Here is a 23,296-nt window from a genome sequence, read left to right as displayed (position 1 = left end):
CCGTATGTAGCATCAGCCTCATGCAGGCCCTTCTTTCAGTCGCTCTCTAAATCTTTGTGCCCCCTTTCCTTCTATTGAAGGGAAGTGGTTTAACTTCACTTTTGTTTCAGAGCTGACTGGAAGAAAAACCGTTGGCTATATGCAGTCACTAAAGCTTGCACACATACAGAAAAAAAACATTTGAAAGAGATGGGGACTAGAGCAGCGGAGGTTTGACAGGGCGAGGAATGTAACTGAGAGAGCAAACACGACATTTTTGGAAAGAGCTCTCTGAGCTTGCAAGTCTCTGGAGAGCTGCATAAAATTCAGTGGAACAGCTGAAAGCAGGGAATAAAATTCACCTGACTTGTCGAGAGAAAATTGTTCACAAAACCCTGCTAATTTGGCTCTTAAAGCACACAGACTAACTCACACATGCACAAGTTCAGACAGAGGCACTTCTGCTTGCCTGCCACATCCAGTTTAGCTGGGTGGGTTTTATTTTATTTATTTCTTTATTTATTGCCCACACAGCTGGTAGAGGGAGCCTGTAGCGGCTTCAGCTCGCATTTGTCTTTGTGAATATTTTATGCTGCCACCCAGGATACCAGTGCTAGATCACCAAACCACAGTGAAGCACAGGTGCTGTACACTTCAGATGTGCCTAGGATTGCATATCCTAAAATCCTCTGCTCAAGATAGATAAATAAAAGTAAAATAAAATAAATTTCAAGATTTTGCTTGCAGTTTTAATTGGCTCTCCAAGTCTCCTCACACATGGCATGAGGCAGACTGGATTTTGCTCGCAGGCCTGCAACATAGGGATGTTTGGTCAGGATCTATTAAAACTTGTTTTCATCACATACTCAGCTTTCTTTAGGAGCACTCTGAGGCTACACAGTTGTATTCATTTGTTATTTTGCATCTCTCCAGCCTGGGTCCTCCATGCACATTCATTAAGGAGAGCTCATAGCTTGTCTGTGAGGTGTCACTGCAGTTCGTACACAGGTAAACCAAGACGAGCAACAGCTTTGGGTACTTGGGGAGATCTCCAGCAGCCGAACAGTGTGCCTCCAAGTGGGAGGCCGCTCAGAGGCCAAGACCAGGACACAGTGAGGAGTCCGGCTCCTTGGAGGAGGTTTTTGGGAGAACGGTGAAGCTCTGACAGTCACCCAGGTTCCACCTTCCTAACTGTGCTCGGGGCGCTTTTGTGCCCATGGGAAGTAATTAAGTCTGTTTCATTTATAGTTGGCTCTCCTTCCATGGCTGTAGCTGTAACACTCTACTGGGGGTGTGACAGAGCAAGTCTTTGTGTTGAACTGAAGTGGGGACCACAGATGGGTACACCTGACAACAGCAGCCTCTGGGAAGGACACAGCACCAAGCCACGATGTCGTGTTAATGGGGTACAGGTTAGACACTGCTCAAGTCAGACATAATCAGCCTGTTGATTTAAGTCAGGGCAGATGCATACAGAACAACAAGCAGGACAACGTTCCCTGCTATGCTTTCATGCCACTCCATTAGATACTAGATAAATGTTGCTTGGCACAACAGCCAACCTTCACACTAAGAGGAAAGAAAAGTGAGGCTGTAAGATATGTCAGTAGAACATTTTTGGAAGAAAATAGGATTTTGTTCCTCAAATAAGCAGTTCTGTGTTTTAGGGATTGGATTTAAAGTTCAACCCATTATCTATGTGCAGAAAAAAACAGTCTAGATCTCTGTTTAGTGCAGTAAGTGGTAACAATGTCTTCATCTAAATCCTCTGGCTGCCATGCCTTTATTCTTCGTTGGTCAAGTAGCCTGTAGCCCTTCTCACCTGGCTTGCCCAGCAAGACTTTAGTTTACAAACCCCTTGTTGGTTAGCACAACCTCACAGGGGCTTCCAGCTCAGGGCAGAGAATACCATAGACCCTCTACTGAAAGACTCTTAACAAAACATTCCTGCATTAAAAAAACAAAACAACAAACCAAAAAAACCCAGAGCAACAGAGTCCAACAGGAGAAAGGAAATAACGGTCTTCATCAGACCTTTGTCAGTACTTACCAATTGATCCGGGGAATTTCTCTTCCTCATCCAGTTAGGGGCAAGGTGTCAGTAATCAGTCCTCTCTGCACCTTCCAAGGTGAGATGCATGTCTTGTTCTGGCTCTCGACTCCTGGGCATTGACTGGTTTCAGAGAAGGTTGAGCTGATATTGCAAGGGCCCAGAGAGCCCCTACACCCCACTGCCTTGTAGGCTGCCAAACCATCTCCCTGCCTGCAGCCAAGAATCTCAAATGTTCAAGGGGTAGACATGCACCTCACAAGGTCTGGTGTGCTGGATTTTCAGGTGCTTTGCCAGCTGGGCATTGTAGACTAAGACTTTCGTATAGCTGTGTAGAATATAATACTCACTGTCACCCTTCTTTTCCCTTATAAAAGAGAGCAGCCATCCATATTTGCGTAGGAAACAGCCCCAACAAGTATAGGAACAAGCCCTTTCCCCTGTTATTTGAGCAAAGCAGAAAACAGCTAATAGCCTATAACAGTTTGGAGGGACTAACTTCAGAAAGAACACACGGGGACTCCTCAGTGTGCTCTCCTAAGGCCACCCGCTTGGTACGCAACCTAGCACGATTTCAGCAAGGCTGCACCAGGGTGTCCCAACCCCTTACACCCTTGAGTCCAAACCTCCTACAGTCAGAATTGATGCACTCTGAAGCCTGACTCCAGCAGCAGCTCAGCCTCCTGTCAAGCTCTCCTATATGTCTTCTCTGCAGCTGTGCCTCACCCCAGATGACCAGCACCTGTCTGAGGGAGTAACCCATCCCACCTGGGACCCTTCCCCATTCCAGCCCACTGCCTGGTGGCCTATGAGGAGACAACCTAGGTTTATCTGCTTTTCTTCTTTTCATCAGCATAGTCTTTCGTCATTTCCATTTATTATTGGGGAAAAAAAGCATTTCTATCTTTATTGTTGTACCAACTGTATGGTAAGGACACATCTTCGAGTAATTTGCAAGTTGGAGAGACCTGAGCACAGAGGTGGTGACACTAACTCTGTTGAGGCATGTAGCTTTTCCCAGCTCGGAGCCTGAGTGCATTGAGCTTCTGTCTGCTTTTCAAAACCATGTAGTGACTCTTCCATCCACTCTCATTTTCAAGTTTTCAACAGGAAGCCAGAGTTGTTTTTTGTTATTATTTAGAAGAGTAGCTGTAGAAGGCAAGGCAAAATATGTATTTATGCTGCTGGCTTTTCAGAATTTCAGATTTTTAACAGAAAAAAAAAAAACCTGAGTAAAGAATATATCCTTTGTTAGAAGGACATATTCCTCTGGTTCAGCAGATAGTGCAGTGGTATTGTTTTTTCAAATACTAGAAATGTTAAGTAGAGTCCCCAAGAGGAATGACACTTTTGTTATCAATTTGAATTTTGGTTAAAATGTTACAACTTTCCATTGCATTGTCAAAGAGAAGCTCTACCAGCCTAAAGGGAGAAAATAATGGCCCTTTTCTGGTGCGTAGTATTTTCCAGTTTTCAGACTCCAAACTTGCCTCAGTTGTCTGTCTCTGTGCAGCTCTGTTACCTTGGGGAATGCATTTTATGTGATGCTGGAGGCCAGCCCCCGTGCAGGAAAGACTTAGTAATTTGACATGGAAGACACTAGATGAGGAGCTGGAAATGTGGGTTGGCCTTAAATGTAAGTTTGAATAAGAGCATGAATTAGAGATGATCTGAAAACTGGCTGCTCTTTGATGTAGCGCATTGGTCTGTCCTACTGCCACAGTCAGTCTGATTCCAGTTTGGTACTTCTAGTGATGGAAGGACATCACATGAATTTCTGGTACTTACTGAAACATCATTCAGTAGAGGTGATAACTGGTCATCTATCGTCCAAATTGTTATAAAGATCTGGATTAACCATGTACAGAAAAGCATCTTGATTTTGGGGTGAGCGTTGTACTAAGTAAGGACTCTTTGACTTGGTCTGTGAATATTACTAATGCAGGGAACAGGTAACTGCAGAGCACAAAGAGGAGCAAACTGCATTGACTGTTTTTACTTGTCAATAGAAATCAATGTTTTCCTTCCTGTTAAGAAATTGCCTCAGTGAAGGAGAGACTAAAATGTGCCAATGTGAGAAAATGTTATATATGTACCCTGCAGCCCCATAGGTCTGCTCAGTCATTTGGAGAGAAGGTGTATGGTAAATCTTTTCTTTGTAAAAAAAAAGAAGAAAACTGATATTCATACAAATCTATTCAGCGAAACATCCTCCGTCAAGTGCAAAGAAACTTATTTCCAAGTAGGTTTTTCTTCTTCCCATATACAACATTACTAGCCATCACCTGTGTGTGGGGAGGCAGGCTACAGTGACCGTGGAGAGCTGATACAACTTGGAATGATAATTGGCCTTCACAAAAGCCTTTACTTAAAAAATGTGTTTACCCAATGTCAGTTTAATAACCCTTGCTTAAGAGGGCCTGCGTATGGCCAAAGACAGTGGTGTTTAATCAGGCTAAAGAGCTTTTTAAACATACTTGTGATTGGAGCCTAGTGCAGCGTGGCCAGCCTGCACGTAGAAGGCATGGTTGTGCAGCATGACAGGTGGGCAGAGAAGCAAACCACTGCTTCTTCTGCTCTGTGCTTGCAATCTGTGGGTCAGCTGGTGCTCATTTAGTTCCTGACCTGGCAGTGCATCTGAAAGTGGGTCCTGTGGGCTAATTCCCTGCTGAGCACTGGAAAGGTTAGTTTATACTGGCAGATGCTGGCTCCAAAAGGTAAACAGTGTGCCCTGACTGCTTTAATAAAACAGACCTGTCCATGTTCACGTAGCCCTCACAGCTTCTTCAGATCCTTTCATTTCCTCGGATGATAATGGCTGAGTGCCAGACCTCCACTGCCCAGCAAACCTGTGGTTAAACCCACAGGAGAGGCTGGTGCACCTTGAAATGTTGATAGAGCCGATTCTGCTGAAATGTCCTGAATTTGGTCTCTATCCAAAGCATCACTGAGCTGGGCCGAAATACCATTAGACTGTTTCCATCCACATCCCTAATGTGCACACAATGAAAAGGAGTGAACAGCTATCTTAAGAAAAGATTTTTCAACCCCAAGAGAAGCTATGCTCTGAGCAGGACTTGTTCTTGCTGTCAGGTTGTTCTGACCTTCTCCTGCTTTGAGGATTTGGTCCTGCAGAGCCCCTGGCTCATGCTCATCATGATGGTTGGCTGTCAAGTTTTAATTACCTTTTTAAAAAGTAAAAATCCAAAATTTCCACAGTCTCAAAGCCATTGTTAGCATGAAGACTGACAGTTTCTTCCCAGACTTTGGAAGGAGGCCAGGCATGAGCTTGGGAGCCTCCAGCTGTGGCCCAGATGCCCAGTGGGCCACAGCCCCCCCGGACTTGGTCCCTCTGCTTTGTGCCCTGCCAGGGAGAGGAAGGACACTGCCCAGCCTCAGCCCCTGGGCAGTCAGGGGAAGCATTCACCAGGCAGCCGCACACACAGGTTAGAGCTGGCCAAAGGAGTCAGAGAGCTAGTGGAAAACTGCCCCAGCTTGATCCGTGACACAGTTTGGAAAGATCAGTTTGAGTTAAACAGCTGCTGTAATAATTAGATTTTTAAAGTTCCTACTGAAGGTATCTAATTAAACATTTCCTCATTTTCCCCTTTAGTCTACGGGTGCTTAACTTCTGCTGTTCTAGTGGCAAATACATTTATATATGCTTTTGCAGTGTGGTGTTAGTGACTGCCACCATGACCCAGAACAGTGCTGGTGCCTTCAGCCGTGCAACCACAAATTCAGGTGCACAAATGTGTATTTTGAGGTGCCTACTTTGACTGAAGAGGTAGCAGAGAAGAGTCCATGTGTGCTCCTTAATACTAAATGAAAACACAGTTCCAACTGAAATGAAACTGAGAAAGAAAGGAAAAAAAAAAAACAAAAAAAAAAGCAAGGAGAGTGACTCACAGGGCTGAGGATGAGAAGGGCAAACCAAGAAAAGTCAACAAAATCAATGCTGAACAGACTAATGTTTCCAGGCATTTAAAATCAGCCAGTGTGTGTGGAAGTGAGTGGTGTGTCCTGTCAAAAGGGATGCAGGACAGAGTTTATAACTTGAATCCCAGGAGCACACAGCTCACCACTAATCATTATTAATCTCCTTTGTTCCTTCACACGGAGGCGTGGGGCATTCTGGCTAAATACACACTGTGGCAGTATCCACCTTGGATCAACAATAAGCTAATGTTCCTGTAAACTCCTTGGCCAAATAATTACTGTGGTTTCCTGCAAGTAGTGCAAAGAGCAGGGAAAAGAGGTCTTCCATGAAGAATAGGAGACACTGACCTTCATGCAAATGCTTCTTTCTTCTGCTTCATTTTCCCTACTTTCCAACAGTACGACTGTTTTAGAAGGGTGTGTGAGAGGTTGTTTGGGAATGGAGGTGCTGGGTTTTGTTGATTTTTTTTTTTAAAGGAATGTCTATGTAATTTCACAATTAGCCTACAGCAAAAATTAGCCCTTCATGTAGATTTGTACAAAAAAATGGACTGTATTTGCAGGGACTGTAGTAAACATTTCTAAAACAGACGTAGCCTGAGGTGAAGCTATTCTTGTACTTGTGTTTAGAAAGCGAGGGATAAAAAACTATGAAACAAATCATTCCTGAGTGGTTTTAACACTGTTAAATGCCTGTTAAAAACAGTCTCTGATCATGTGGGCAGACGGTGCATCCCACTATATCATGTTGCTACCTGGCAAAATGAAATGTAATTTAATTGACAGACATTTTCAGTAATACACCTTACAAGGAGTGAGTTAGAGTCTGATGATGTAGCCCTTATTCTTGGGAACAATCTTTACTCACCTGAGTAGTCCACCGTTTCACCTTTTACCAGCTTTAAGCTGGGGGGAAAATAAAGAATATCCATGGGATAAGTTTTTATCTTTGTTAAGATGACACATTCTCTTTACCCATTCAAGAAATATCATCCTCTCTTATCACCCTCTCGAGGTCTTCAAGTACCTACATGGGGAAGAGATTTCTGATGGAAAAGGGGTCTTTAATCTAGCAGAAAAAGGCATAATGAGATCCAGTGATTGAAAGCTGAAGTTAGACAAATTCAAACTATCTTATCTAGGAGCTTGGTAGATTCCCCATCACTTTTGAAGTCTTTAAGAAGATATCCAGTCTTGATGTAAAAGATATGCTCTAGATCAAACAGAAGTTATGGGTTTGATGCGAAAATTATTGGGTGAGGTTCTGCAGTCTGTGTTATGCAGGAGGTCAGGCAAGGGAATCATAATAGTCCCTTCTGGCTTTAAAATCTGTGAAGCCCAAACACGACTTCAATAAGGAAAAAGCAAGCCACCCTCACGACCTCTTCTGCCCACAGAACTTTAATTTTGGAAACAGAGGCTGGTTAAAGCAGTTCATCAGCCTTACCTGGACTCTGCTTAGCAGAGTATTCGTAACACCTCAGGTTCTTTCAAAGAAAGAAATTTGAAAACAGTCTAGTTTCTCTTTAATAAAAGTAGTTGGAAAACGCTGACTGGTTTCTCAACCAGCATACAGCTATTTCTTTTCAAAGCAAAACAACTTTATTTTTTCATTTGAAATTTTCACAGCAAGCCTTTCACTTTGTTTCTCATAATTTTATGTATCTATTTATTTGATGCTCCTTGTAACATATTCTTGCAAATGAGAATTCTGGGACTGTTTAACTGATTAGACAAGATTCATATTTATTTAACACCATTTGTACAGTTGAGAAGTGGGGAATAATTAATGTCCTATTATCACATTATTTTTATTGCTTTTCTACCATTCAAATAAGTTAAGAATCAGCTTTCAATCTGAGTGCACCACAACCAGCTTGCCCAGCTTTATATTGAATCTTCAATCTTCCTTAAATTGCCAGTTCTGGGAGTCATGTGAATATACATAAGTTTTGATATTTCTTTTTTAAAAAAAAATCAGTCGTGGCCATTGCCAATAAAATTTGAAAATGTGTTACTACTCTTTTCTCCCCTAAAAAAAGACATAAGTAAATAGCTAAAGGAATAAATGCCTCCAAATACTTTTTTATCTTATAATTTTAAAGCAGGTCCCCTGCTCAGCCTGGTGAGAATCCCTGACTGGCCATTTCACAGCCAAAGGGGGAAAGCAAGCCAGCCTGACTTTGCACTTGGTTGGATGAGGACCATTCATATCGCTGAGCAGGAGTCTTCAAGAAATCTGCCCCTCACCTTTCCTTGGCTGTGTGAGATTTGCCACCATTCATGCACACCTTGTGGAGACAGGAGCTTGAGCATTTTCCAGAAGGATTTCGGTATCTCAAGCCTCAGCCTGTAATGCCTTCATCTGAAGGGGAAGAGTAAACATGGGCAGCAAGGTGGGCAGAAGCTCAGGGCTTAAATGTGCTTAACTGCCCATGCAGACCTGCGCATGCTGGTAACAGCAGGGTCTGCAAATTGGCTGTGGTGCAGAAGGCATGTGAAAAATGGCAATAATATGTAAAAACCTCTTTAAAATCTCCAGTCCTTAAAGAGGCATGGACATCCTGCAGTCTCTCCAGCTCTTTTCTGTTGTCATCTCACTCCAAACTGTCACAAGATGTCAGTGTTTTCAGATACTCCTGCTATAGCTGAGCAAACAACCTCTTTGTGCTGTCTGGCTGACTTTCAATGGCCTAAAATCCATCCATAAAATTGAGCCATAAGGTTCACAGCAGAGCAGCAATACCACAGAGAAACTCTGGGTGTAGGGACCAAAACTGAGCTGCAGCCTCCTGCAGTGGGACCAAGCCACAGGTGCTGTTTCCCCTTGGCCCTGGGGTACCTCCAAGGCTCCCAACACTCGAGCTCAGGTGGGTGATGCTTATTTGGCGTGTGGTGTCCCCGTGGAAGTTCTGAGAGCACTAATGCAGCAGGGTAAACTGAGCAGAGGAGATGTGGCAAAGAAGCAGACAACTCCTTTCCATGCGTGGTTTGACACGTGCTACAGGATTGCCCTTATGTGGGGATCCTGGAGACTCGGAGATGGTCTGTGCTCTTGTCACAGCCCCCTTATGCTGGTGGTATGGCAGAGAGAGAGATGCTGCTCTAGGACCTGTTTGCTCCTATCAGGCACAATTCAGTGAGAAGAAACAAGATGCAGGTGGGAAAAAAGGTGTTGGAGGCAGCTGATGTGATGCTGTCTACCAAGATGGCACTTGGGCAAGACTTGGTCCCCTTTTCTCCAGCAAATACAGAACATGTAACTTTCCATCCACTGCTGTTCCTATCACTCTGAGGCACCGGGGTTATAAGCAGTGGTGAAGCCTTGTGCTGAGAGCCCCAGATCTTATCCTCCCACTGACTCCCTACTACTGGCAAAGGCCACTTTTAAAATTTAAGAGTGGCACTTTAACATGAAAGGCATCTACATTTACAGAGCTATCTTCACTGTCCCCATAAAATCAATACATGTGTTATAAAACCAATAGGGGCTGTATTAGAAAATTTTCCCATATTCTTTTTGGCAAATTTGTCATTCTCAATGCCCAAAGTTTTTTAATAGCGACCTTTGTGGAATCTGCCTGGGAGGACATAAAAATTAGCGTGATTTCAGAAGGAGATGCATTACCGGGAAATGACCGGTCCCGTTGCATATAAAACTCCTACAAAAAATAAATAGGTTACAGTAATGTTTGCAACTCAAACAAATCCATCTGAATTGAGGCTTTCATATTAATTCCAAGGTATTTATACCGGAGTGATACTCTAGCTGTGGGAGAGGACTGCTGATTTACGCCACAATTCTTGCCACCAAGGTGTCCTGCTGCCTCCCCAGTCACACCTTTTGCTGCCACCCCAAGCTTTGGATTTGATTTCCCTTGAGAAAGAGAAGCTTGTGTTCACATTCCCCATCCACCTGCATTGCCTCAATATAGCATTGTATGTTTCCTGCTTTTTTTTTTTTTTCTCCCTCCCAGATCTGCTCTCATTGAGTGGCACAGAAGAAAAAAAAAAGCCCACCTCCTACTAAGAGGACTAAGACCTGGGGAGCCAGTGTAGAGGAGAGGCCGTTGCCTCTAAAGTTCAGAAATAAAAATGACTCGTTCTTTTGAGCTGCCTGTTCCCTGATGTGACACTGTGATCAGTATCAAATGCTTGGTGGCAAGGATTTTTGTCAAGCTTTCCCAGCTAAAATAGATTTAACCTACCAGTTGCTCTTTGTGGGTTTAACAATGTGTGTGACAATAAAGGGCTGCCGCCACTGCATTGTTAACACATGAATAGTCCCAGCTCTCTGTATTTACTATTGTGCACTGCCGATTTCCAGGAAGGAGTGTTTGGCTCTAGCGATTGATACAGGTCCTGTTTTGCAGAGGGAGCTGGATCAGCCCCTCGGTGATTAGTCAATGCGGACGCACTGTTGAGATTTAATTGAAATTAAGACAAGCACCTGATTCCCTTTGAACTGCTGGCTGAGCTTCTCTCCTGTTGAGGGATGGTGCCTGGGGTTCGCAGTTTGCCATCGCCGCATCTGGTTGCGAGGACTTCACCCTGTGCGCAGAAAACTTGCAAAATTCCCAAATCAAGGAAGAAATCCACTCCTTGATAGCATTTTGTGCTCTGTTCTCGTCTGGAGCCGGCCAACAGCACTATGGGCAAGAATAGCAGGCAACCGGGAGGCAACCAGTATGTTCTGGCACCCTGGAAAAGCATGGTCAGATGGGTCTGGATGAGGGGGGAGCTGTAAGCATCCCTGCAGATGTCAAAGCCCCCAGGGGACTCCAGTGACCAGGAACAGGCTGCCCAGGTGGGACAGGAAAGTTGCTCTCAGGTACTGAAATAAGGGAAACAGGCAAAAGCGCCAAACGCCCCTCCATCCTGGAAGCCTTCTTGGCTTGCGTTTTTCCTGGTTCCATTTCCGTAATGATCAGCCACTTATTATTAAATCAGAGCTGCTGGGGAAATGGAGTTAAATTAAGGGAGATCAGAGGCAGGAACGGAAGCGACGTCTATATAAATATCTGCCTATATTATATAGAGTACTGTAGTTAATCAATTCCAAGAACAAAGAGCTTGGCTTGAACTAAGAAGCAGCCCCAGCCAAGTGAAGGAGCCCTGCTGCGGTAAGCAAGCAAACAGTGCTATCGACAAGGAAAATGTTTCTAAAGGCTTCTCCCACTGAAGGAGTTGAAAACGAGGGTTTTCAGCCCCTGGGGCAAGAGCCATCCCCTGGCTCTTTGGGCTCCTGCTTCTCTGAAGGTTAGCGAACGTGGGAGCCAGATGAGGGGACAGCAGCTTCTCTTAACCGAGGCAAAAAACTTATTGATTATACGCTCAATGAAAGGTCAAAACTCCCTTTGAGGGTCACCGCAGTTGCGGCAAAGCCCCAGCCCCTCTCTCTGTCTGCAGAGTGTTTCGTGCCAGTCTCTCCAGGTGGACACCTGGGGTAAAAGTGAGCTGCAAATGAGCTAATCATCATTAATGTGTCGGTAGAACCTGCCAGCCTGACATCCCTCCTAATGGCTGACAAATGTCAGGGTGACTTGTATGCTTTTTTTGTTAATTGAATTGGTTAATTAGGTCCCAGAGGCCTGGCTGCTAATTATGAGCTGCAGTGGAATACGGGCTTTAAAAAAAAAAAAAAAAAGCACAACAAAAAATAAAAAATAAAAAAAAATCCCATAAAATCCGATGCAAGGAAGTTAAAACAAAAGGGAGAGATGGGGAAAGAAAAAGCCCCCCCACTCACTCAGCCTCACACACGCGCGCACGCACAAAACCTCCTTTGTGTTCTGTACAATCTGCACAGTTACCTTCGCTTAATTTCTGACCTGCCACATGCTACTGCCTTCTTGATGTGTTTTTAAAAGGAGGGTTAGAGAAATTCCAAATCTGCCTTTTTTGACAGGAGCATCTGCTCAGTCAGAAACACAGTCATTAATTTTCTGCCAATTAGCAAAAAAAAAAAAAAAAAAAGAGAGAGAGAGAGAAAGGGAGAGAGGAAAAAAAGAAGAGGGAAAAAACCCCTCCAGATTTGCATCTTAATTTGTTACTTTGTAAAGATGTTGTGTTTTTTTTTAAAAGTTAAATACTCCCTCCGGTTTGCCAGTCATAGAAAGTGAAGAGATGATAGCAACTTCCCACCAAGAAAAGGCAATTAATCATTATATTTTGCACTTCTATAGCAGCTTTCATCCCCTGATCTCAAAGCGCTTTGTGAAATTAATGTATTAAGTCTCCTGCCAAGCCCCAGTGAGGGTGGCAGTGTACCAGCAAACTCCTTGGGGCCAAGGTGGTCTTAATCTGCCTCTGCTGCAACGTGCCAAGGACACTAATAAACTTTATAACAAATAATTACAGGTCTACCTGTTTCAGGGAGGGGAACACTAAGACACAGGGAGCGCTGAGGGGCTTCCTGCAGCAACAACCCAGGAGCTGCAGGGAACATCTTGAACCACCTCCCTCTGTTCTCAGCCTTCCCTCTCCTTCTTTAACAGCAACCTCAACTGGTAGCTATGGGCAGGAAGATATCTAATTAAATGTATTAGAGCTGGAGTTTTTGGGAACCAGCTTTTCCACTCTGCAGAACGCCCCACAGCCTGTAAAAACCCCATTCTTTCTGTTCCGAAGCAGGAAAACTCTGGAATTCAAATATTTCCTTCCATGCAAAAGTGGAAAAACGTCCAATCACTTGAAACAACATTTTCATAAGTGATACTGCTTTGCACCTCTCAGCATGGTGAACTTCTCCATTCATTCCTACCTTCCTAAAAGAAAACCTGTTTTGTTTCAAAAGCCCAAACTATTTCTTCTGATTGAAATGAGTTGGGCTTTGGTTGTTTCCTGCTTCTTCATCTTCTTCTTCTTAATCAGATGCTTCATTCCAGAATTTCATTAATTTGTGGATTTTTAAAGCAACATGCCCAAACCCCATCCATTTCCAAATAAAAGGAAAAAAAGCTCCAATCAACCATGAATGGCCATTGCTACCTACATCAGCTGCTGCCCCCGCCACTACAGCCACACGAGGCTCAGTCGCTTGCCCGTTTCCATGTGTATTTTGGGCTGCTGGGGATTTTTCTTTCCTTCACATCACAGGGGGATCCTGTTGAGCCAGAAACTGGCAACCCAGGTGGTTGATCCCCGGTGTTATTTCTGCTGTGGATTTGCCATGTTACTGCAGGGGAACCTCCTAGTGTGGGTCGCTTTGCCTCAGTTTCCCCATTCCATGCTCCCCCAGCTGCCTGCTGCCCACCGGGAACCCCCTCTCCTCACCCCAAAGCCCTGGGCTGTCAGGAGGGGCAACGTGTGGGTGCTGGCGATGGACTTACGGCCCTCAGGTGAAGATAAAACACAGCGATTATCCTGCCTGCTTCCCCGCCCCCTTCCCACTGGATAGCAAAGTTGCCTTACGAGTTAAAATAAATTGCCTCGCGCTCCCCACTGAAAGCATCCTGACTTTGTCTCGAATCGCGTATTCCAGTAGTCATTATACTTCAGCTGTTTCTTCTTCTTCTTCTTAGCATATGACATATATAGCAGTTCAAAAGTTGCAGCGAGCTGCTGCCAGGTCACATTCAAAGGAAAGTATCTGGGAAGCTGGCAGCTAAAAGTATCTGATAAGTTGGCACTGTTACTGCGCAGCGGGGGGAGGAGAAGAGACGGGAGGGAGGGGGGAGCCAGGCACGGGGAGCAGGGAAGGGGGGAGATTCAAAGGGCTTTTGTTTCTGGATCAGATTCTTCCAGACTCTGAAACTTTTGCAGAGATGTATGTGCCAGGGATTTTCCTCCCCCCCTCTTCCTCCTCTCCGTAGTTTAATGCATTAATATGGCCTATTAAAAGGCCTATATTTGCTTTCAAGCAGACTCTGAAAGGCGCTCGAGATGTCACTATTAAAAACGGCACTGCACTTTGCAGGCTGGGGTCTGCGGCTAAGAGAATAAAGCAGAGCTGATGAGCTGCTCCAATTTTGCTGGCTGTGGTGTGCCACAAGTTGCTAGAACACATCAGCCACCCCACACCAGCCCATGGGGTACAAGGGTGTGTTGCCTCAAAACCCAATGGAGCTTGGTCTTGCAAAACCTTATGTTGCTCTGCTGTTCCCATGATGTCCCCACACGTCCCCCGTCCCCACGTCCTATTTTCCCCCTCTGCGAGTCGTTTGGGAAGAGTCAAAATGAAACCATCAGGAAATCAACTCTGAGCCCAAAGAACAAAACAGCCCCCTGGGAGGGCGTTCGATCCGAGGGGCCACGGGACCCAAGCACAAGCGTTGCTATTGCTGTCCCAAGAGGCTTGATCCTGGCTACATAATCGGCAATGAAGTCTAGAACAGACTGGCAAATGTCAGCAAATGCTGCAAATGGCCAGAAATATAAAGCCAACGCATGAAGATAAATGGAGGATCGGAGCCCTTACGCTCTGCATGGAAATGATCTACTCTGCACCTTTGAAATTAAGGAACCGAGTTAGTGTCATGCCGTGCATCAATCTGACAATCCACCCCTGAGTAGTCATTGTCATTATACCACAGGTCACATGTGTTACAACTCTATTAATGTGTATGAAGTTACTCACAGTCTAACACTGGTCTAAGAAAATCAGGCTTAATTAGATTCTCCTTGTAATTAAATGCAATTTATTCTTATGCTTTATGTTATGCTTCTGGCTTGCCCATACTATTGTCTGCTGATTATTAGAAATGTATTTATGGAAGGTGTAACAACTGTGTAAGAGCTGTGTTTATAGCAAACATACAATTAGCTATGCTTGTACTGTTCCCAGCACAGCAGGGGCTTGGTCCCTGAATGCAGCTCGTGATGGGAGTACGCTGCAAACAGAGGGTAGGCAAAGGCAAGCCAGATCTCATTTGCCTTGGCAGGTTAAAGTTATATCATATAAAATCGGGCTGAGGCTGTATGTTCCCCATTTCTACCTACAATTCTTCCTAACAGAAAATCTCACAAGCTCTGTCTGGTGACTGACACCTTCGGCTCTGTTCTTTCAAAGATTTGCACAGGATTAACCTGGCGTGTTAAAAACTGGGCCACTGACTTAAACAGAGACTATATCCAGAGCAACATGAGAAGCATGTGTCAGTCCCTGGAGGACTGGGACCCTGTGTTATCCTTACCTGTGCAACCCAGCTGCAAACACACCCTTATCCCTGAACAACTATGCCAAGAGCCACACAAGTACCAGCAGAAAAGCAAGTCCAAGAGCAATGAGGCTGCAGAAGTGGGCCCGCATGGTCCTTCTTCGCTGGTCCCCCAAACATCCATCCCCTCACCAGCCCTCAGGTTTTCAAGCTTTGTTTTTAAGCAAGCATTTTCTGAATGGTTCCTCCATGTCCATGCACTTTTTTTTTTTTTTTACTTGAAGACAATAGAATAAGTAGAAAATGATCCAGTTCCTTCAGTAATTTCAAATTTACATAACGGTAGACTAGGTGCAGGGAACAAGCCAGGTCTGCCTTGCTATTACTTAAAATATTTTAGTAGAGGGAGACACCCTTTGCAGGTGAGCTGGTTCAAAGCAGATGGTGGGAATGGTTTTTCCTTCACCATGCATGTTCCTGAATAACCTGATTATTCTCATTAGCGCTCCATTCAGATGGCTGCAACTAAATAAAAGAAAGCAGGGGTGGGAGCAGATAGTAAATCCTCCGTCTATGTTACGATGAGGAGTTTAGGAAGCTCCCTCCCACTCCTGCTAAAAAAAGTTTTAATCTTGGCTGCTCCATGAATATTGACTGGCTGCATATTGACATGCCACCTGCTGGGGCTGCTTCAGCTATTGATAACCAATGCCATCACGTCTAAAGTTCAAAAACCGACAGGCGGCTTTCATGTTTGTAAACAGTATTGATCTGCATAAATAAGCTTGCCATTAGACTGCCGGATTAAACAAGGACGAAGACAGAACATTTGTGAGATTAAATCCGGAAACAGTTAATTAAAAGCTGAGCGATAAACCCAGGCTGTAAACAGCAGCCAATTAATTCGAGCGTCTGTAGATCTATGAGCATCCCTCCCCGCTCTCCTGGCCGTGCCCCGCACCGCGCGCCCGGCCCCCTGCCTCCCCACCTGCCAGTGGCAGCACGCCGTGCTTGAGCTCTGTGCGTGGCTGCTCCCACCCCTTCCTCCACGGAAGCAGCTCCGAAAAATTATTTGAGGATGCTTTGGGGACGTTGGGGTGTTTTGTGTGCGGGCAGGGGGAGAGGGAAGGCCTCAGACTCTTTATGCGCGGCGTGGTCATGTTGCGGGAGAAAACCTCATGTAGGTGCCTTGCGAGCGGTGATGGTCTGGGCCTAGCATCCAGGGATTCCTGTGGTCTAAATATTCGACACTGCTCCACTTTGTGGTCTTGGGGTCATCGCTTTGGTGCTTCACTTTAGTTTCTCCGGGTGCAAATGGAGAAGATAAGGCCTTGGGATGGTTGGCCTCTTCAATTCAGCCATGCTTTCCAGTGAAGAACAACACATTTTATGGGATTGACATGTCTATTTTGTGCAAACATTTTCATTGGTGAAACAAACAAAAAAATATTATGACCCAAAACTATAACCAGGAAGGTTTGAACATTTTTGGTATTTTGCACCTCTTCCGTCCCTGTTTGCATCCCCTTCTGTTTTTCTAAAAACAAAATGAGAAAGAATAAAGAAGAACAAAAGCTGTTGAAGGGAAGAATGAAAAGTCTACTCAACTAACTAGAAGCAAGCAAATTCACAAAATTAATGCAAGAGTTATTCTAAATTTTCCCTTGAAAGATTCCCATATTTGCTAAGCAGTTCTGTTAGCTACTTGTCCTTTTAAAATTACAGTTAAGTTGGCTGCATTATGGACGATTTAATGGTTATTTCATACAACACGTGGAGAACTTGTAGGCTCTAGAAGGCAGTGCAATGCCACTGGATCTATAACTGTGGGGGATTTACAGGGCCTTCATTGCTGTGTGCTACCTTCACCACATTCAAGAAGGGTGTGCAATCCCCTATCAGTTCCACTGGTGGGGAGCTGGGGCACAGAAATCTTATGGAAAAACAAGAAAAAAACCCAAGCCTCTTGAAACCTTGCCCAACACTTGAAACCTTGCCCAGCACCGTAACCACTGAACTATTGCTGGCCGGGGATTTCTCCATAAGCAGTGCTAGCTGTCAGCAGATCCCTACTATCCCAGGGGCTATTCTGCTTGGCTTTTTTTGGTCCTGTTGTTCCCTCCACAGTCTTACGCTGATCTTATCCAGGGGAACTGTATCCTGTATTTGTAGACGTACAGACTTTATGGTTTCATGAATATTTCCTTACACTGTCTGGCTGTACTCCTAGGAATGGTCCAAATGGATTATAACTGACAACAGTGGATGACAGAAACACCTTGACTTCCCCAAAGGTGGCTTTATGATGGTACCAAAGCCAAGGCTTTCAGCCCAGCCAAAACTCCAGGAATGTGGTGTGCTGTTAGGTAAAATACCAGGACTGGGACCTGTAGCTTAGCTCCTCCAGCTAGTCTTAAGGCCTAATCATAAATGAAAACAAGCTGCTCTCCTTGTGGTATTCCATCTACATCTTATTCTCTTTCATGGGAAGAGCACAAGAATAAATATCTGATAAACTACATTGGAAATTAAATGCTTTTCATTCACCTTTTTTCCAGTAATGTTGTGATATCTTGTCCCTGCCTCCTCCACTCTGGGCAAGATACGACAATGGCAAGAAACTAGTAAGAAAAAATATGTTATTTGCTGGCACTTTCTAGGGATAGTAGTTGCCTATCTAGAATTAAGCAAATAACATGCAAAGCGAAGATTACACAGAGGACAGGTTAGAGTTTTTTGTTTGAAGCCCAGGAATGGCCATTATCACATCAGCATTTTTACACTGGTGAACTGCAGACTTCTAGGAGAGCAAGAGCCACTCTTAGGAGGTTGATTCTTATAATAAATATTTAAAATTTTCCCTGCTTAGCCCCTTTTTACTGTCCTGCCTGCAGAAATCACCTCACTTTAGTACATAATGTTTGTGCTACCAGGCTCTCACAGGGCTTGCTGAAATGATGTGGACCCAAACCAAACCAACTCCCCAAGAACACCCGTATTTTGGAAGGTTTTAAAGTTGTTAACCACAGTAGTCCAGTTTGCAGCCCAACACCAAGCTGCCTTGTTGGCATGGCTGAGGAGCTGTGTGCTGAGGAAGGAAGGAGAGAAATGCAGAACTGGATATCAGCACCCGCCTCCAGCACGCCGGCAACTGGTGGATGCTGCCACGAGGTACAGCACTTGGGGGCAATTAACAGAGCTAAGGGAAAATAAACAGTAAAAACATTGTTTTACTTTTCTTACCATTTAAGGTTTGTTTTGTTTTCCCTTTTCTTGTTTTTAAGAAAGTACTTGACATCCTCACAAGTTCTTCCCCGCAGTGGAAGGAGCGGGCTCGGTGCTGTAACAGATGCGCCCGCTCTGCTTGAAAAACACTGCTGGAGGTCAGAGGTGCAGCCGCCGGTGGCTCCTTCCTTCCTTGAGCCCCCTGGGGGGCGTCCCCAGGCCATGTGGGGGTGTGAGTTATTTGCTTAATGAAAAGAAACACAACCACTGGGATATTAACTTTTACAAGTCTGCGTGTTGACAAATCCCGTACAAATTGCTATTGTCAGCAGTGACCGGTTCCTCCCGACCGGCTCTGCCCAAGGCCTTCAGCTGGAGGGAAAAGGCAGGTCAGGGCTGTGTTGGAGACCTAATAAACCTGAGCTTGTCACTGGGTTTGCTTTGGGCACCCCTGGCTTGGCAAGCGCTTGGGAAACGCAGGTATCATGCTGAATCATGAGCCAGTTTTCAAACGGCTTCTGAAAGCACCGAGACCTGTGACAAGCCCTGGCATTGCTCTAGATTGTCAGAAGTGCTGTGGGTCCACATTAAGCAGGAGTCTCCTGTCTTTGACACCTTCCCACTTCACTCAGATTTGAAGGCCACGTGTGATTCAGTAACATTGGGTGGCACAGCCTTTGGACACCCTTCTTCTTGGCCTCCCTCCAAGGTTTTATTACTACTTATTACCTCATTATGTTATTACTGGTATTTAATGCTATTATTTTTGCACTCTGGTCATCTGTCAGCTCTCTGTCATGAACCAGGACGCTACAGTATTAGATGCTGTACAACTGCATGGGAAAAAGAAAGGCAGCACTTGTCCCCAAAGATCAAGGTCTAAATATACTATAGCATGTGATAGATGTTTATAGTATAGCATCTTCCCTTCGTTTACGGTCCGGTCCTTTTTTTTTTTTTTTTTTTAATTTTCCTGAGGTCACCTGGTCACCGTGTAAATTCAGGTGCAAGGACTGGGTTTTTCTTGTAAGAACTCAGGTACCACTGGCAGTGACCACGAGTGCTCGTGGTCTGATGGTCTGCTCCCTGCAATGCCCCCTGGCACCTCCATTCACGCCCAGCAGAGCAGGGCCTCTAAAACCAGTAGATGTTCTGCCTGGCTCCAGAGGGGTTTGGGGCAAGCACAAGATGGGGTTCAGGGAAATTTCAGATGCCTGGTGATAGGGAAGGAAAGAGCATTGGAGACAACAGAGAGTTAAAAGATCCTGCCACTCCCTGAAGGCTGTAAGTAAATGAATTCCTTTCCAGATGGAGACTCTTACAAATGGCCTTCAGTCCAAAGAAGCAGATATGCTTAAATTACAACAATGTATGTGTCACCGTGTGTAAGAACCTGTTCGGATCATATGGAAATAACTATTCTTGGAACACCCAGGTCTCCTGACATCACTTCCTTCAGAAATAGATCCAATTACTTCCACAGAGAGATAAATAATGGGGACAAAAAAAAAAAAAAAAAAAGGAGGAAAAGAAAAGTGCAGTCAGTGGAAGGTCAGAAAATTCTGCAGGTGGAGACCATCTTTTTTTTTTTTCTTTCTTTCTTTTTTTTTTTCAGAATTGTTTCAATTCTTCAGTGTAGAGGAAGGAAGGATGGTCTGGTGGATAGAAGTAGAGGTGCTGTTGACAGTTCAGAGCTTTGGCCCCTGTTTCTGCCCTGCTGCAGACATCCTGTGCAACCCTAAGCAAGTCATCACCTTGCAGTGCCCTTCCTCCTCCTCTCTAAAAATGGGGTAAAACCATGCTTACTTGCCCTTTCTGGGAAGGGCACACGGTTCGTGGCTTCTGTCTTCCAGAGTTTGGAAGGGTTTGGCAGAAAGGGGAAGAAAGAAGCACCGGGATGCAAAAGTGCCAGCTGGAAACATCGGAGCTGCCGCCTGCCCTGCCAGGGGAGAGCTGCTCCTTCTGCCAGCCCAGTGCCCCGAGGTTCAGCCTGCACTGAGGCAGGCAAGCAGAGGCAGCACGATGTGACTTTGAGTTTGGCAGTTGTGTTCAGCAAGATAAAAGATGGATGAAGACAAAATACGTACAGCTAAAACTATATGCCCAAGCAGCATCAGGGCAGAAAACTTTCTGAACAAGACAGGATTCTGTGTACCTCTCCACAAAGTAAATACTACCACATGTGCATTAAAAGGCTCCTATTATTTACAGAGTGCTGACATGAAACCCCCTGAAAGAGTTAGTATTTTGTTAGGTAAACGTTTTTCCCTCTGAGTGTTTTCCTCCCCTCCCTCTCCCCTCCCCCTGCCCAATAACTTACAGATGTTAGAACAATAAATTGAATGAATAGTTTCCCACACTGGAATGCCTGCATGCTGAAGAATGCAGAAATGATTTCTGGCCAGTTTCTGACACTGATCTACAACTACACTGCATATATTCTGTTGCTCTTGTATCAAGTCTTGAGCTGCTCCCTGCCAAGAATTAAGTGCTTGTTCCATAAACCTGGTGTAGATTATCACTTAGCTGTATAGATGTATCTAATAGAATTAAATAGTTTGGCTCCTGACCAGTAACAGATGTGCTACATATAATGCAATAATAATGAGACTGAAAGCACCATGTTATGCCAAGGGAACATTGTGAGATAGCTCACATTTCTTCTGTTGCCCAGTCAAAGCTCTGTGAAAAGTAAATCGAAAGTCCCATGTTTATATGAACCAAACAAGCTTTGGCTTTCCTTCTTTTTTCATTTTAATCTCACAATGGGTTTGTTATTCAGCCCATGCACAAAGGCGAGTGTGGGGTCAGCTTTTGTTTCTATGGAGCAATGGATTTGCTTTACCATAGTTTTATTTTTCACTAAAGTTCCCCTGTAACTTAAGTGGTTATAATGAAATAATGTTGAACCAAGTCATAACTATCTGCTTGGGACATCTGAGCCCGTGTAACCTGACCCACGGAGGACAGAATGGGTTGGGTAGGGTAGGAGGAAGAGCACGCTGGTACACATAAGCTGGTCTTTTGGTTCCTGAAATAGAAAAAAAACCAAGTTTTTGGGACATAGTCCTGTGACGAACTGTGCAATTCTGTGAGGCACTTGAGTCCTCCTGATTCATGTCGTGCTGGAAGATCTCAGTCCTCCAGCAGTAAGGTTTGTCCTGCCTGCAGCAGGGGAGGGAGGAAGGTGCCCTGAGATCAGGCACCCAGGCTCAGGCTGCGGGCAGGGCACGGGGAGGCTGGGAGCACGCTGCCTCTGCACCACTCTGCCTCCCTTCAGCTCGAGGTGGAGGCTCAAAGATGAGTGGCGGCTCTGGTGATGGGGATGTGACCTGCCCACCAGCTGAACTGAACCCACGTTATCCACCACGGCTTTTGATCAGTGCGGTAGCTACCTGTTACGGGGAAGAGACCGGCCTGCCTGTCATCGGGATGGGCAGCAAATGCAGGATCTCTCTGGAAAGTGCAGGAAAGACCCCCAAACAAGCTATTACTGGATGCTGGCAATCTGGCTGTGTTGTTTCTGTTCTTCAAGTGTGGGCATGGTTAATGAGAAAGTTGTGAAGGGAAGCGAATTCCCTGAGTACCTGACTATCTCAGCCTTTCTTGACCTGTGTCGGTCTGGGTACAGACAGAGTACAGCACAGAGACTGCACTGCACGGGCAGTCCAGGTTACAGATGAATATCAGGGCTCCAAGATGTTATTGTTAGATCTATCAGCTGTCTTTGATGCCCTGAGGTATTGTTGAGTTGCTTTTGATCCTCAGCAAGAATAGATGGGACTGTGCTCTGCTCACTTTTCCCTTAGCTTTCAGAGAGATCTCAGAAGGTAATTTTGGATAACTGCCCTAATTTATTGACCTTCAGGGAATGTTGCCTGATGTTTCATCAGTTATGTACACAAAATCAGTGGGGGTGATTAATGAATTGATACTTTTTTTTGTAATTCACTTGGACAGATAGAGCTATTATTAGCATTGGACAAGGACCTCTGAATATATTCTGCAACCATCCATTCAAATACAACATGGAAAGGCCAGGCCATCACAGGGATAATAAGATAAAACCAGTCTCTCCAGCTGAAATGGAAAGGCCATGCAGGAGAGTGTTAATAGGGCTGGTGCTATAGGCACAGAGAGGAGTTAGTCCCATGGGAGAAGAAGTTGAGTTGGTGCTCGCTGATTGTTAGAGCTTGGACTCAAGACCTGGAGATGATCCACCCAGACAGACAGATACAATTTCTCTTTCTCTCTGCTTTACCCTTTTGAAGGGAAAGACTCCAGGTGACAGAAACATTAATGTGACCATTCTTTTAAGAAACAGTTATGGAAAATTCATGCAAAATTGGATCCCCAGAGTTATGACTGACAGCAACACTGGGGCCAGGGCCATGCGACCCCACCACATGCCTGATTAAAGTGAAACCGCCCCGCTTGAATTTCCAGGATCAAATGGCTGTAAAGCATTGTACAGACCAAGAACTGTGCTGAGAAGTTTTGGACCAAGCAACATACTCAAACTATGCTTACAGACAATTCTGAGGCACAGAAGCAGCAGCAGCTAAATTTGGCAAATAAATTATTCACCCAGCTCTATTAACAGCAAAAGAAAGAGATAGGAAATAGCCATCTGGGAAGCAAGGAAAAGCTCAAGACAATTATCCTCCTTACCGTACATCATCCTCGCAGAAATACTCAGAGAGAATGTGACAATTGATTAAAACTAATTGGAGGTTAAATTAAATGATAATTAGCATTAATCAATAGCAATGTTGGCATGCCAGTGCATCCCTCCTTTAGGCAATTCACCTCCAATCCCCAACACACCAATAAGGCTGGTGATCTGCGAGCCCAGCATGTGCTCCTGCCATCAGTAAAGAAGCAAGTCCCAGCAGCATTGACCTGGAGGGTTGGAGGAAAGAGAGCATTTCAATGAAAGACCGACTTGCCATCACGAGAGATGGCTGCTACACTACTCCCGCAGCTAATTGCAGCCAACATCAAA

General features: G+C 44.8%; 1 protein-coding gene across 4 annotated transcripts in view; it reads right to left on the bottom strand.

Annotated features, from left to right (window-relative positions):
* The window catches only part of HABP2 (hyaluronan binding protein 2), a 72,048-nt gene extending 69,350 nt beyond the window's left edge, over positions 1–2,698 (bottom strand). Inside the window, exons 1-3 of one of the 4 annotated variants that reach the window (XM_083844219.1) lie at positions 2,529–2,697; positions 2,285–2,357; positions 2,030–2,152 (exon numbers count right to left, since the gene is read on the bottom strand). In XM_083844219.1, coding sequence (XP_083700345.1) covers positions 2,030–2,059 — 30 coding nt within the window. In that variant the 5' untranslated portion in view covers positions 2,060–2,152; positions 2,285–2,357; positions 2,529–2,697. Of the gene's footprint in view, positions 1–2,029 lie in introns of all 4 variants that reach the window. The other 3 variants (XM_083844217.1, XM_083844218.1, XM_083844221.1) reach the window with 3 other exon arrangements.
* Positions 2,699–23,296: the final 20,598 nt, after the last annotated feature.

The sequence above is a fragment of the Anser anser genome (assembly GCF_964211835.1).
Source record: "Anser anser genome assembly, chromosome: 7".
Lineage (NCBI taxonomy): Eukaryota > Metazoa > Chordata > Aves > Anseriformes > Anatidae > Anser > Anser anser.
Note: the sequence above shows the minus strand (reverse complement) of the source record. Positions and strands in the feature narration are given on the sequence as shown.